This window comes from Phaethon aethereus, assembly GCF_964289735.1.
Source record: "Phaethon aethereus genome assembly, chromosome: 1".
Classification (NCBI taxonomy): domain Eukaryota; kingdom Metazoa; phylum Chordata; class Aves; order Phaethontiformes; family Phaethontidae; genus Phaethon; species Phaethon aethereus.
Genome location: NC_138575.1, coordinates 55920876 through 55937057, shown reverse-complemented (window position 1 = coordinate 55937057; position 16182 = coordinate 55920876). Strand labels below are relative to the sequence as shown.

Sequence of the window (16182 nt, the reverse complement as noted above, 5' to 3'; positions counted from 1 at the left end):
TCCCCACCTGCTGTAAACCAATCTATGTGAGGATACAGACCTGTAGCATCACAGGAATTATACATTTGGTAATGGCTGTGATGTCAGAACTGTAAGTGTGAGTGTCATGACTTAACCAGCTTGGCTGAAGGCTAAGAGGAATGTTCTATTCTCAGGGCACTGGAGAAGGTTTTGCTGCTGAATGAGGGAAGTATGAGCCTAGGAGGTAGAGATAACAATTAACAAGTCTTTGTGTTCATGTAGGTTACCTGTAGGACAGGGGTGTAATGATTAAGACTGAGTCTTGACATCTGCAGGCTGAAAAGTCAAGGAGAAAAGCTTTTCCACAAAGAAATTCATCCTCTTGCTTCTGCTTACTTAAGGCCACTGGACTGGAAAGGCTCATCTGGCTCCATCCCTGCTGCTCTAGGCAACATCATATAGCCCTATACAAACCAGTTGTGCTTCTTCCTAACCCTATTTTATTTGTTTTCACAGCTCCTTTTGGGCAGCTATTCCAGAACGTCCCTCCTCTGATAGTTAAAATCCATATTTTTTTTCAAGGCAATTTCCTCACAACCAGTTGTTCTTGTACCAACTTTTTTTTTTCTGCTTAAAAAAACCTTTTCTTCCTCCCTTGTGTATCTGTCCCCCCTTTATTTATACAGAGCCGTCATATCCCCTCTTGGCTTTCATTTATCTAGGTTAAACAAGCTTTTTAATCTCCTCCTTTAAGGCAGGCTCTCTGTTCCCCTAATCGCTCAATCCAAGGTTATTTCTGATAACTAGCTTTTCTGTAAGGTTCCTCACTGCTTTGCCCAAAGTGAGTGTAAAACAGCATGACCTATTGCCTGTTGAGTAATTTTGGGGTGAAGAAATGTGTCAACTATCAGATACAGAAAAAAAAGACATCAAGGTGCTGCTGCTAAATTTGCATTTGTTCTCCACCTTATCTCTACGAAGCTAAAGTTTCCCATAATAATTTAGTTCCGGATATAATTTCTCTTTAATAACAGTAATGACCTCTCTATCCAGACTGAAAGCCAAGCCTGTGGAGCTACAGTAGATCTCTGTAGTTAAGACCTGGTGGAATATCTTGCACCAGCCTTCCAAAAACTATCTCAATTCCAAATGATTACACTTTATTTATGCATGCTTTATTTCTTCACAACTAATTGCAGCATTAAGGTTACAAAAGCATCCGCCAGGTTTACCTTTACTTTTATGTACCCTGAGCAGTGCATACTTCCATTGGCAGTGTCCCAGTTAAAACTGCTATTTCTATGGTGTTTCTATTATTCCTACAGTAGCCCTTTTCAGGTCCTGCCCAGTTATTCTGGTTTTCCCATGTCCTCATTCAGGATCTGTACAAACTGTACTGACAAGACTCTCATTTCTCTCTGGACTCTCTCTGCTTCCCAGAGGGGTAAGGTATGCTTTTCCATCAGCTATATTACCAATAACACTGCTATTTTCTGCCTGCTGCCCAACATCCTACCTTTACCTTCTCTATATTTGATCTTCCCTTTTTCATGCATTAAAATCAGGTGTAGAAGTTACATAAGCTTTTTCCAGTTAACTGTCTGACAGCAAAGATAAAAGACAGGATTTTTTCACATTTACACCATCCACAAATACATGCTGTGTATGTTCGTTCATCTTGCTCTAGACATATGTGTGTATCTATTTGTGAGCCTCCTGGCCTTTTCTGCATTTATCTACCCAGTGCACTCCAGAGGTGAAAACAGACCATTGTCTCCATTTTACACAATGTGGAGTGGAGGCACAAGGGTGCAAATCAGATTCCAGAGGTCCCTGGTGGAATAGGGAATTTCTGCCTCCTAACCCATGCTCTGTGATGTTGCCTTCTCCACTGGAATGAACAAGCCCCTCAGCTCCTGGAAAAAAACCCAACGTAATAAGGGAGGAAACATTGTACTTTTGGAGAAATGCAGAAAGCAGTTCAAGTCCCAAGTGAGTTTGGAATGGTCTTTCTTTTGTTCTGCAAAGGAAACCAAATTTCTTTTGTTCCTTTCGCTTTTCAGGAGTGGCAGGAAGCGAGAGAAGATTTTAAATGAAAAGAGAGTGGTGCAAGGCATAGTGCAAATTGGAGCCTGAATGAAATAAAAACTATCTGAAGACTTTGCCCAGACATAGTTCTTCTGCAGCCTGTTGAAAAAAAAGTACCTGAAGGTTCAGGCTTTCCCCTGAACCTTCACCCCAAATATGAATACAGTGCCTCTGAGATGGCATTTTCTTGCCTAAGAAGTGTATCTGAACATTTCTGTTTTTATCCAGAATTGCATTCTGCTACGTAGTCCTTGAAAGCCAGATTTCTAGGAGGTTTTGGTTTTCCATCTGTTGACATTAGCTAGAGGTTTCTCCAGATGCTCTTGTATTTTGAAGTCCTGCCTTGGCACATACTATGAGGACCTCCGAGATTGGCTTCTGCCCTGGCTAGAACAGACAATTTTGGAAGTTCATGGGAGTAGCTTGTACTTATCCGTACTATCCATCCAGGTGAGGATTTTGTAAATGGTGAGACCGGGTGCTGGTCATCTGCACGGGCAGTTGCTTTTGCCACTGTAGCATATCCATTGAATGAGACTACCAACTCCTCTGTGTTATAAATATCTTACTGACCTGGTAACACTGAAAAGAGCACATTTAGAAGAATAAGGAAATATACTCTCCTGGTATAAATTGCAGCAAGAAGATTTAGGTTAGATATCAGGAAAAAAAAAACTTTTAATGGGAAGGATAGTTAAGCACTGGAATAGACTGCCCACAGAGACCGTGGGCTCTCTGTCAGTGTGAGGACAGGTTAGACAAACATCTGCCACAAATGGCTGTCACAAGCCTTAGCTTCCCTTGGAAGGAGAGAAAAGCCTCTGTTAAGGATTAGTTTCAGGGAGCTAATATGATACACCTTTCATTAAAGATGCGCATTAACATACTGCAGAACACTTTTATTCTGTCTGCATTATACCGCGGTTAAGGCAATTTGCCAGCCTGCTGGAAGGCTTTCGGAAGGCTCTCACTTATTTTCCCCTTGCATAGGCAATCTTGCCTTTTGTCTGCATGGGATAGCTTATATACTGAGACAAACCAATAGCATATATGGTTGACTTTTTTTTTACAGTAGCCCTCACTTTCTTTCTTTGCAAAGGTATTGGACTTCTACTTCCATCAGCTTGTTATGCAAAGTGGGATCTTATATTTAAGGTAAAAGGTAGCTGCTCCCTGCCGTCAACACCTCCAAATTCATGCCCAAACAGAAGTGACTTTCTTTTCTTGATAAGTTCAGATGTGGTACAGACAGAGCAAGGGGAAGTTAAGGTGAAATTCTGGCTCTTAGGAGCCCTGCCCTGGCATGCAGGAACATACCTAGGGATTGGAGAATACTATTAGAAAGGGGGTTTTAAAGATCCCTGGCACCCTTACTTTTGCTGTGATTCTACGTCCCTCCAGGGCTCCTGGTGGGAGTCTGAATGACTAGACTCTGATTGAGAACGCCCAGTGGGTCTTGAAACTGCAGGGTGACAAATATGTAGGATGTCTGGGACGGTTTATTTTTCCTGTTTTTGCTGAGGCAAGCACTGAGCAAAATCTAAGTAATAACAGTTCACAAGCTGTTAATACCAAATACCCTGATACTTCAGAAGTGCCTTGCTCTGCTCTGCACAGCTTGGCAGGTTATATTCTTTAAGAGCAGGGATCATTACCTAGACAAATCTGTGACATTTAATTCTGTTGTGGCTAACCTCTGTCCCCACAGTGAATTGCTCCTTCCCTTTCATGGCAGATTATCTAGCATACAATGCACATTTGTGTTTTCTCTCTCTTACAATGTCTCCATCCTCTGCACATGTGGTGTTTCTTATTATCCTCACTGTCCTTGCCCACAGGTTGCTTAAGCCCACTCTAACTACATGCACATGCATTTGACCCTTGCATGCATGAGCATGTAAAGAAGTCTGCCCCCTCTTAATTCACAAAGCTTTTCTGACTTTGCTTATTCATATCTGTACATGTCTGCAAGTATATGACATGCCTGATCATTCAGGTTAGCAATGAAACATAGTATTTGCACGTATTCTTGAGACACTCCATAGTTAATTTGAAAATTTATGTCAGAACATTCCCTTACATCCTGTTTTTCCTCCTTTTTGGACAATTTATAACAATTTTATTGGGATAATAAGGAAAGGATGTGTACTATTGTATTTGCAGGTTAGGTTCTTCAGTGCACAGGAGGCTGTGGCAAGACTGTCATTGTTATCCTAATTTCATAATGTTGTCCGTGTAGTACAATACTGTGAAACGTGCCTGGCAGACAGCCTTATGAACTCCCCTTTCTGTCCCAGAGAACTTCTGGGTAATTACAAGTTGGGTTTGCCTATCTGATCTAATTTATCACTTAGGGGTTTGTATCATGCCTATTACTGTGATATCTAAGTGCTGCTGAGATACTGCAAGATGTCTCTTTCATCAACCACTTATTCCTGTGATAAGTTAATGTTACTGAGCTGAAGTCTGGGCTGTTCTGTGCAGCATCTTAATCACTGGTCCTTGCTGAGCCCCGTATGTGCAGTTACTCTGTTTGTCTGGTTGCTTCACTGAACTGGTTTTGGGGATTTGAGCTCAGTTACTTGAGGGCTAAAGTTGCACTGCAGAAATCTCTGGCGCAGATGATGATGAATTGACCTGCTTGGTCAACGAGTGGGAAGTCCAGGGTTGAGCAGACCCTGGGTGAGCATGTGAGTATATGCTCTTTATTCCCTCAGAAATGGACTCTCCTCATCCTGGCTTAGATATTAGCATGAGTACAGGCCATCTGCTGCCCTAGACAACATTACCTGTCTTTTGTGGACAAAACGGGCCACCGGCCAACACTAGTTCCCGGGGCTAGCTACCAGGCTGCCAGCTTTCACCTACTGCTCAAAGTGTATTTAAAAATTAAAACAACTCCTCCCCGCCCACTCAAGTAACAACAACAATAAAAAAAACCAACAACAACAAAATAAAGAGAGAGACAGAAGAAAAATAGCTGTGTACCCCACTTGCTGGTCCAAACAGTGTGACTCCATGGGTGGAGAGAACATTAGGGGCAAGCTCTCCTTGGCATTTTTTACCAGTTGCTGGTGGTAAGTTCTTTTTACCTTGGGAAGGTAAGACCAGCTTCCCAGCCACTTCACACCCTTCTTACAAAACGCACTGCCTTGCCCTCACGGGGGTGCTGTGTTCATGCTGCAGGGATGGATGGGGCGGCTGCTGTCTCTGGCTGATTTCTTCTGCCTTCTTTCCTCTCCCCCCTCTTCAAGCCCCCAGAGTGGATTTTTCTTTCATGGCCAGATGAAGCGTTTGTTTTTTTGTTTTGAAGGTGACAAGTGTTTTATGTGAATTCTAGCTGCTCTCAAATGCCAAACCCCAGCTGGGCTTTGAGTTTCACAGAATAACTGCTGGCACCTAATGAGCCTCTAATAAGTGCTTCTCCCTCCTGTCCTGTCATTTAAATACATAAATGACTGAAATTTGGAGGTGGTGGGAGGGGTGTTGGATTGCAGTGGAATTAAGCTTTTCTGTTTACCCACCAAGCAGGTACACCACTAAGAGCAGTTGTGCGAGCTTCCCACACACCCACGCTGCCCTGGCCATCAAGTCAACGTGTCTCAACCCTGGCCTGGAGGGCTGTCCTTGAGGATCATGCAGGAACTTCTAAAGCCCATTTAATTTCTTGCCCTCTCAGCTTCAGCTGCCAGCCAAGGTGTTAATTAGTGTCAACGGTGATGGGGGGAATTGAGAATAAGGCAAGACTTTGATAGTTGAAAGCATAGTTGATGTTCAGGTTTTTTCTTTTCCTGGGATTTTTGCAAGTAATGGTCTACCATGGGCAGTGGATGTGCTACACCTATTATCTCTTCAGGGACTGGAGTGGCTTCAAAACAACTCTTATTTGTGGCAGTAGGTATAAGGCAACTGAGTTCCCCCCCACCTTTTCTGACTGCTGAAGATATGATCTTTGTTGGCTTAAGAAATGGGAAATTAAAAGATCTAAAATTGCAATATATACATATGGAAAAATAGCAAGATTAAAAAATCATAGATGCTTTTTGATTTTATTTTTATTGTGTCAGAAACACAAAGCAATTCCTTCTTTCCAGCTAAGGTATGTAACAAAGTCATTGTGAAAGGACAAAAGCAGGTACTTCAGTAAGGCCTTAGCAAGACATAGCAAGAACTACTGTTAGCAAGCATCTCTGTTTATGTTCTCCTGTGAAGACACTCCTGAAAATGCAGAACATTTCCCTCTTCAGTTGCCTGTCTCTTGGATGAACTCAATCCTGACTAGGAATGGGCAACCTTTTTCCAGAAGGAGGAGTTATTTCTGGACAAAATCAAGTTTGGCTAAAATGAATCTTTTTGATGAATTTCACTGAAAACAAATGAAGACAAAATTTTCAAAACATAAAGAAGTTCTGTTTTGACTTTTTCAAGTGAAAATATTATTTCAATTTCTCTGTTTCAAAATTACATTCGTTTCAGCATTTGTATATATTTCTCCTCTTTTTTCGCAGGAGAAAACCCATTTTTATTGTGGCTAGTAGGCTGAAGTCAACATCTCAGGAGGCAACAAGCTCTGTTCCTGTTGTTTGGCTGAGAAAGTTGAAAGACATCGTGGTTATGATGAGACACCATGGTTATGGTATTCCCCTGGTAATCCACTCACTCTCCCAGAGGGTGAGACCATCACAGAGATGAGACAACCCAGACACCTTTCTTGTCCTCCACTTCCCCCTGGTTTGAACCCACTTACTCAGAGCCTTCTCCCCAGAAATGTCCTCATCTTACATGAGCCGTGAGCTTGGGTACTCCAGAGTGGTCCTCCTGCCAAGGCCTGTGGGAGCTGTGGTTGATGCAGAGGGATGGGGCAGCTATATGTCTATCTTCTGTGGTTTGTGTCTCCACAGGTGGGCAAATGGAAGGAAAAAAAGTTGCAGATGAAGTATTATGTGTGGCCCCGCTTTGAGCTGTATCCCGACTCTGAGGAACGTGAAGACGATCACCTGAGTATTGTGACCTTGGAAGAGGCACCGTTCGTCATTGTGGAGAATGTGGACCCTCTAAGTGGCACCTGCATGAGGAACACAGTCCCGTGCCAAAAACGCATAGTGACCGAGTATGCACCCCTAGGTTTTTCTCCTCCTATTGGGCTCTCCCTTCTCAGCAGAATGTAGAGAGTCTGTTGGGCCAATATCATCACACCCTGATAATCCTTTTTAGAAAAGTCACCTGTTTGCCCAGCCTGGCCTGTGTCCATTCATGACTGGCCCCTTTGGGCAAATCATCATAGTGTGTCCCTTCACCCTCCAGCACGGATAGCACGAGTGAAATTCTTCACATTATATTGTGGGAGGGGGATTGCATACTGACAACAGAAGAGAATCAAGGGAGTTTTCCCCAGTCTTTTAACCCATTATTGTTGTGATGATTCAGGAACAAAACTGATGAGGAGCCAGATTACATGAAGAAATGTTGCAAGGGTTTCTGCATTGACATCCTCAAGAAAATCTCAAAGTCTGTCAAGTTCACCTATGACCTCTACTTGGTGACTAACGGCAAGCACGGGAAAAAGATCAATGGGACGTGGAATGGAATGATTGGAGAGGTCAGCAGCAAAAGGAGGGCATGGTGGGCTTCATCCCCGGGCTGGGTGACATGGGTCAGGTCTGGTCTCCCGTCATTGTTAGATCCCCTTCTGGGGCAGGGACGGAGGTGACTCTGTAGAAATGATTGGTCTGGATTCTTTCTGGGCATTGAGTGAATTAATCTGCTCTGACACTCTGACCATGACTACCTTTCCTGTTCGATGATTAATTATTATTCTCTATAGTGTCATAAATTTGGCCTTCACAGTCAAAGAAAGAGGGTGATATCCATGCACCACAGAGGCTGCAACCTAGATTATACTTAGATGGTATATAAGGTGCATAAAGAATGAAATAAGACTTTGCAGTGTTAGAGGGAGGAGAAAGCAAGGACAGAAAAATGAGATAAGACGTCTTCTCAGTGGATGATGTGTTTATCCTAAAACCTCTGCGGATTTATTTTTTATACATATACCAGCTTTGAGGGGAAGATTAATGTCTATAGATTTCCTGAAAGAAGAAGGTGTCCTGATGAAAGATTAGGAAGGAGAGATGATAGAAACAATATAGGGAATGGGATTACAGGAATAAAAGGACTGTGGAAAGGCAGGAACGTGAGAAGGGTCTTGGCTGCGGTGTTTGAGAGGTGCCTCGGGTCTGTGTATGATCTCTTCCTTTCCTTCCTTCAGGTCGTCACCAAACGGGCCTATATGGCTGTGGGATCCCTCACCATTAATGAGGAACGTTCAGAAGTGGTGGATTTCTCTGTGCCCTTCATTGAGACGGGAATCAGCGTCATGGTGTCACGTAGCAATGGAACTGTCTCACCTTCTGCCTTCTTAGGTATCATTTTAATCTAAAATTAAAGCTTCACCCAGTGTTCCTCAAAAAGTAGGTGAAGGTTGCTTGTGATTCTTAGCCTGAAGGTCCCTTTTTGGGAGTACCTGTGGTACAGGCATATAAAAATAAACTGTGATGTTTTAGTTCTAAATCCCAAGCAAGCAAAATTCAGGCAAATGCAAACAGGCACTGCTGAGGAGTCCCAAGACATTTCTCAGCAATTGTATGCCAAATCCCAGCAAAGAATGGCCTCACTCAGAGTTGTCACCTACTCTGCAGCATGTGGTTTCTCAGTGACTCAATTAATAGCATGTTCAAGGAGTGTAGGCCAGAAGAAAATTGATTCAAACCTTATAGCTGGTATGCCATAGCACTTAGTGATAACACTTAGCGAGAAACTGTTGCACTTTGAGAGACACGGTTTGTAAAAAAGGTATTAATTTGACCCTCCCTTGACAGAGTAACTGGTAGAAGTTAAGAGATCTAATAGAGCTTTTTCAAGAAGAGCTGAGCCATCAGTTCTGCGCTGACACCGTGTTTTCCAATAAAGTGATTTCTAATGTCCTTTGATGGTGGAGGGTGATCAGAGAATGCAGAAATAATACTGCATTTCCCCAAGACACCCATGCCTTCCTAGTATCTACTATTTGGCTTTATAAAATGCTTTATGATGCAGGAAACACAATATATGAGTTATATAATTACTGTCTGCTCTCTGCCAGCATCCTGACAACATTTACAAACAGAAATAACTTTCTATGGGTAAAGAAATTTTTCCAAACCTCTTTAAGTAGGAGTTTCATGACTACTACCTCTTCAGGAGTTTTTGCCTTTAGCCAAGCCCACCAATATTGCTGTGGTATGTAAAAGCAATGATAAAGTTAACTCCAAAATGTTAAATTGCAATTCATCTGAGGCTGCAATATTAGCTATAGTCTGGAGCAAAGTTCTAAGTTTCTTTGATCTGGTTCAGTCCCATCTTTATCTGCTCAGGCTTGGAGAAGGAGAAAACCTGGCAGAGATCCAGTGCAGGATATGAATGCTAACATTTCTAGAATGAGCCAGCATTCCCATTGCTACAGGAATGGAGCAGCTGAAAAAACTACTATCATTATGTCTGAACCTCAGAAATGTGGAGATGCTTTTTGGCTCAATAGCATCTTGAAAGTTGGATGCTTGTCTGAAACTCTGCCAGTTCTGCTTGATTTTCCCCACTCTCTCCAGATGGTGCTGGAGAACTTCCTGGAAACAATCTTTTATCAATGCATTTTATTTTATCAATGCATGCCACAATGGCTGCATGTAGTTCCAGATGGAGCCGTGTGTCACAAATGTAACAGTAAGAAGGAATGCAGTCATTACTGTGACAGAAACTACATGTATCCCAGTTCAAGAAGTTTTTCAGACTCAAGTCGAAGGCTTTGTTGTAACTTCTGGTTTTTCCCAGCCCAGTTTGCCCCAAGCTCTCACTGGGGTGCTCTGGAGAGCAAAGGAGATGAGGGAGGGGTGAGGTGGTGTATCAGGTCTTTCACCATGGTTTTCTCTTCCTCTCCAGAGCCTTTCAGTGCTGACGTATGGGTGATGATGTTTGTGATGCTGCTTATCATCTCTGCGGTGGCCGTCTTTGTCTTTGAGTACTTCAGCCCTGTGGGCTATAATCGGTGCCTTGCTGATGGCAGAGGTAAGGGGGGTCCCGCCTTGCCATGATCCTCTCTTGCTTTCAATCCCGGTTCCTTCATCACGGTGTTTCCTTTGCCTTGAACATGATATGGATCTAGCCCACCCTGAGCTCTGCATTCAGAAGAGGGCAGGGATGGAGGCAGAAAAAAGGCTCTGAAGAGAGCAGATGTGTAGAATGGATAATTTGCTTGGCTCGGGAGACAGAGCTGTGTCGCCTTTCATCTCTAAAGCACGCACCAGCTCCAACTTGTTTCTCATTGAGGGAAACTGGGTCCTGGTAGCCAGTGCAGGCAGTGCCCACAGTGCTGCATGCTCTGAGGCAATCAGAGGGCTCAGTGCTGTCAATCTATCCGGTCAGTGCTATGTCTCCCTGGAGAGCAAGCCGCTCTGCTGGCCTCCCAGTGTAGTGTTATGTCCTCCAGATTCCTGTCACCTGGGCATGCCCATCCCCCACTTGGCTCTCTAGCTTGCTAAGGCCAACTGAGAAAGTGGAAAGCTCATTCTCCCGGGAGTGAGTGATGGATTATTTTGCAAGGGCAGCAGGAAAGATAGGAACAAGTTAGTGACCCATCTCTGTGGTTCTGGTCTTCAGAAGACAGCCTGAAAAGAGGGTGGACAGACAGCCTAAGAGACAACCTTTTTTGCCTTGTTGGCATGAAGGCAGTTAGAAAGTTGAGCCTTCTGTCATCTCCATATCTTCACCCCATATTGAATCATCCCTTCAAACCTTTCTGGGTTTATTGGTCTGTTCAGAATAATGGGAGAGAGACAGCTATTGGAAAATGCACTCATTTGCTCCCCAGTCTAGTGCTTTGAGTGAATTTATGCCATCAAATTAGAGGGGAGTGGAAAAAAAAGTGTTAATAAGAATGCAGGCAGAACCACATATATGGGGAAGTGGAGAACTTCTCTCTTAACAGGGACCTGTGGAAGGCCTTTATGGCAGCTGATCATAACCACATGGATCTGTGGACACAAGTAAATACTGTTAAATCTGTGACTCTCTCTGGAGAGATATTAATACAGCTGTGGAACTGGAAGCAGTTCTTAGTACAGGTGTGCAGTTGCACAGGTATTAAGTTAGCTGAACTGCAGCTGCAAGTACCAGTATTTCTGAGTAATTATGAACAGTGCTGCATGATCAGGCAGATATTATCCCCGACAGATATAACATGAAGATGGAGAAATCTGCTGCAGAGACTGCAATGCTTGTTTGGTAATGAACGCTCTGGCTAATGTTACCTTAGCTGCATTTGAACTAGTCTACGACAGCATACCCCTGCCTCCCACACCTTCATTTTCTCTTTATGGACACCGAGATTTTCTTTCCAGGGTCAGGTGGGCATGCCCTCATCTAGCCCCTAAATGATGTTGGGTTGGTTTTGGGGCACTCAGAGTTGGAGACCTCAGAAGGATTCTGGGTCCCTGGTTTGGATTGGAGGCTCCCATTGCTGTCTTGGTTTGTGGCTGACAAAGTAACTGTGAAGGCACATGGGGTGATGTAGGCCTTGCACCTGTGTGTCTTGGGGCTTATTACGTACAGAGGGATATAAAGCTACTACTTCAGCATGTAAAAAGACAAGGACTGCCAAACTATGCTTCTTACAGCAACTTTGTCTCCCTGGCATCTAGAGACTCCAGTTTTGCCAGGTGATGATTTTGCTTTGAACTTGGTGTGCTGTTCCCAGGGTGCAAAATGAGTCCCTTGTACCTTTCATTTGTATTTAGAGTAACACAGTTAGTGCTTTCAGATGATCTATGTTATTCCTGGCTCAGGGCTTTGGAGAGGAGTGTCAAAGTTTTCTTTCCTTTTGTTCCTCTGCTGGAGCCAACCTTAACCACTGGCAGCAGCACTAGGCACCAGTCAGCCTACCCAAGGGAGAAGATAAAACATGGGATGCTAACCCAAAAGGCTGCAGAACCCGGTTGGCACCATTGGAAAAGTGACAGACCCTTGAACTGTGCCAGAGGGCTCTTGTCCTAAGAGGGTCTTCTTCGTGTCTGAAGCAGGATCCTTGGAGTAATTCTATCTGCAGTCTCCCTGACAGCTCCTCTTTGTGCTCAAGCTGAGCAAGTTTTGGTCCCACTAAGGGACCCAGCATATGCCAGGGATATGAGACTGCTGGGAGACAGGCAGGATTTCACAAGTTCTCAGGCTCAGTGTTTCATGAGCACACATGGCTTTTGGGGTATGAGGGAGCTTCCATGCTGAAAATTGCATAAGGGGAAAATAGCAGCTTTTAAAACACTGGATCTGCTCCTTGACTGTCTGGGGCAGAGCTGCTATTTTCCTGAGATAGACCAGAGTTTATGTCACTTGTTACGTACTTTAGGCACCGAACATGGGGAGAGGGATCTGTGTTCTTCTCTGGCTTGTGTGTCTGCAGCAGATTGAGTAATAAAACCCTCTTGCAGAGGTATTTGTAGAGCCTTGTTTTTTCAGATGGTGCTCTTCCTTGCACCGATACAAGTACAGTGAAGACCATGTTTTTCACAGGTGTATGCTGGGAGTTCAAGGACAACATCGCTGTTGTATTGCTAGAAACGAGGATAGAATTTTTCTGAGCAAACTCTATTTATGGTGACAACACTTGAACCAAAATGTAATGTTTGGGCTTTTAGCTGCTCCAATCAGATACAAAAAAAGCCGTTGTATAAGGTTTCAGTGGAAATCTTTGAGACAGAATAAATATGGAAGCCTGAGGACATTTTAAAAAAATAATTTTTCAGGGTCGTACTTTGCTGAATTATGGTGCCATGAACATAGGGGACCGCAGCTGCGGTCATTGATCTCGCATGTGAGAATAGATACTGCTTTTAACTCTGAAGTCAAGATGTGTATGTGAATAGAAATGCAGACCACTTACTCTGAGATGCTCACTGTGGGATGATGTTTCTCCATCACTCCAGAGCCCGGAGGTCCCTCTTTCACCATTGGCAAAGCTATCTGGTTGCTGTGGGGGCTGGTGTTCAACAACTCTGTGCCAGTGCAGAATCCCAAGGGTACCACTAGCAAGATCATGGTGTCGGTGTGGGCCTTCTTTGCTGTCATCTTTCTGGCCAGCTACACTGCCAACCTGGCTGCCTTCATGATCCAAGAGGAATACGTGGACCAGGTGTCTGGCTTGAGCGACAAAAAGGTAATGGATCCAACCAAACCCCCAAAGCAGCCTTTTCCACAGAAGAGGCTGCTCTACCCTCTCTTCTTTGCTTTTACTGGGAAGGTGTTCAGGTTTTTTTCAGCGTCACATCATATCTTTAGTCCCTAGCTTAAATACCACAATTGCTCTTTGTTGGTATTCAGTTGCATTTTTACATGTTTTAAGCACTTCAAGAATGAATTAGAAACAGAACTGAACTGTGCTTGCTTGCATGATCCCAAACCACACCTTGATTTTCAGCAAGAAATGAATTAATGGAGCTTTGGAGATGATGTGTATAATGGATATGTAACCTGTATTTTCAGAATGAAATAATTGTCGGTGCGGGAACGCTGGCCATTAGGCTAGCAAATATGATCTGTTAGTTTATTAGAGGGAAAGGTTCTGCCCGTGGGAGTAAATCAGAGTGACTTTGATGATTTACTATTGTTTGCATTTGAAGTTATACTGTCATTTTTTCGAGGCCTTCGGAAGCTTAGCACAAGAAATAATTTCCTGTTCAGAGTGTGCTTTGCTGCCTTGTTTACATGTGCTGCATTTTGTCCTCACAGAGCATTTGCTTTTGCTGGGCTCTGCACACTGAGGAGATCACTCATGCATGCAGGGTAACACTGTTTGGTGCATGAGGGTCTGAAGCTTTGCACACAGCTTTATTTTTGTTTCGTGGAAAGATTACTCACAAGGAATTGAGTGTTGTGAGGCTCGACTGCCCATGCTGAATTTGTTAACTCAGTCACTGGGGCTGCTTAAGGGGTCCTGCCATTGTAGGGCAACCAAATAGCAATAGTCACACAAACTGCTATTCGGGATAGCAGAAAGAAGAGGACTGCAAGTGTCAGTTTGTACTGCTGGGCTGGTTATCATTACTGTCTCTTGTGTCCCCCATGATAGTCTAGAAATAAATTGTGGCCAGGCCCCCTGTGTATACAGTGTCCTGTGCAGCAGGCTGGAAATTCTGTGGCGAATTAATTTTTAAGAGCTTTTTTTTCCCTTTTGTTGTTTTTTCCTGGCATGAAATACGACACTGAATAATACAATCCGTGCAAAAGTGCTCCTGTTATTTGTTTTAATTTCTACCTCAATTTGTTTCATGCTGTCTCCACATTTGCAATGTGCTGTATTGGGGAGGGGGGGAGGATGCTTTTCTGCCAGGTGGAGGTTGTTGCGGAGGCTCCTTAGAAGCTGTGGACTCCCTCAGACTGAAAGGCGCTGTTCAAAACCAGCCAGCCCTATCAGCGTTAACATTAGTTTGTCATCATTAGGTTTTCAACTGTCTGAGCTAAATGGGATAGTTCATACCTATGATCTATTGTTTCAGGCTGTGCCGAGGCTCATGAAGAGCTCCACGCTTTCATTCTCATGTTTTTCAAGATATTCTTCATACCTGCAGAGATATGTGCATGAAATATCAATTGAAAGCGGTGACTCCTGGAGCTTCATAGAGCCTTTGGATACAGGTCTCTGGGTGTATTTTAGTCAATTTCGCTGTAGGGCCGCCTGTGTGTATTGGCTTGATGTCATTTTCTTCTACTTTTCTTTGCCAACATACCTGTGTTTGTTTTTGCTATCCTAAAGACTATGTGCTTTGTTTCTTGGGGAAGACAAAGGACACAGTACATATTCAGATTATTGCAGTATGCCTCAAACACAGCTGCTAGTGCAAGTGCAACATTTGGATAAAATTATGATCTACCAGAGCATCTGGAATCAGATGAAAATTGGCTGGTAAAAACTGAAGGCCAACTGCTGCCTCTGGAGAATAGAGACAGGTGGGAATATCACAATCCAAAAGATTTGAGTGAATGAGTTTGATCTACTGGGCTCATGGATTTCCACTCTCTGGATGTGCAGAGGGCCCTGCAGAATTTAAGAGCAGCCATCCAGGCATCTGTCATGCTGCTTCACGATGCCCTGGTTTGGGAAGAATTCAATCTTCTGAATCGCCTCTTTTCCCTCTTCCAAAGCCCACATACTGCTTGCAGTTCGCTCACCCCCTCAATGCACTGCGTGGCCAGGATGCAGGGTTGCAGCCACGTGCAGGGGAGATGGAAGTGTCCTGTGCTCTTCCTCTCTTTTCCCGCCTCCTTACATTAAATTAGCCGGTTCAGATTTTCAGAGTAGGCAGTCACCGACCAATGCCAGGTGGCCAAGAGGAACAACGGTAGCTTCCAGTCTCTTTTATCTCCAGGGAGTGATCTGCTGTCCACAGCAGAAGGGAGGCAGATCAACCTCCTGGCCCGCTACATCAGCTGGCAAGGGCAGCTGGGTCCAGCACAAGGAGTCAGCAGAAGGTGTAATCCTACAGGCAGAGGACTGGTTATTTTAAGGGGTACTGTTCCTACTTGCCTAGACCCAGATCTGCTTGCAAATGCCTGTATAGCATGACAGTACCTGGGGAAGGTGTGTACAGCAGCCAAAATGCCAGATGCACTCACAAAATCCATTACTGTGCCTGGCTGGAGGATGCTTGTCAAGGTCAGGCTGGCAACACCCTGTGACAGCCACCCTGAGGGTCTCTTTGGACCCTCTGCCTTCGGCCTTGCCTGGGAACAGCCACTCCGAGAGGTGCCTGCGGCTGCTGACCGGCCGCTTCCCCACAAAAGCAGGCCGAACCGCTCCAGCTGTCTAAGGACTTGGACGGTGTCTTGGCTGTGCCCCAGCATTGGCTTCCTAATGCCATGTCCCTGCTGTGCTGTGTGGACGCTTTAGCAGGCCTGGCTGAGCTGGGCTGGAGCAGACACCTCTGTGCCAGGGCAGTATGCTGGGCTGAGGGTGGCTGGAGGCTCCCTGCACCCAGCCCAGGGACCTCTGCCGCTCTCTCTCTGGCCCAGGCGACGCTCATCCTGCTGAGTGCCACCCCTTTGTGCTCAGCT

At 44.4% G+C, this 16182-nt stretch overlaps 1 protein-coding gene across 1 annotated transcript in view; it reads left to right on the top strand.

The window, feature by feature from the left end:
* The window catches only part of GRIN2B (glutamate ionotropic receptor NMDA type subunit 2B), a gene marked incomplete at its 5' end in the record, with an annotated part of 168268 nt that overhangs the window by 130674 nt on the left and 21412 nt on the right, over positions 1-16182 (top strand). Inside the window, 5 exons of the mRNA XM_082010807.1 lie at positions 6951-7159; positions 7477-7648; positions 8318-8471; positions 10024-10149; positions 13059-13288. Coding sequence (XP_081866933.1) covers positions 6951-7159; positions 7477-7648; positions 8318-8471; positions 10024-10149; positions 13059-13288 — 891 coding nt within the window. The remainder of the gene's footprint in view (positions 1-6950; positions 7160-7476; positions 7649-8317; positions 8472-10023; positions 10150-13058; positions 13289-16182) is intronic.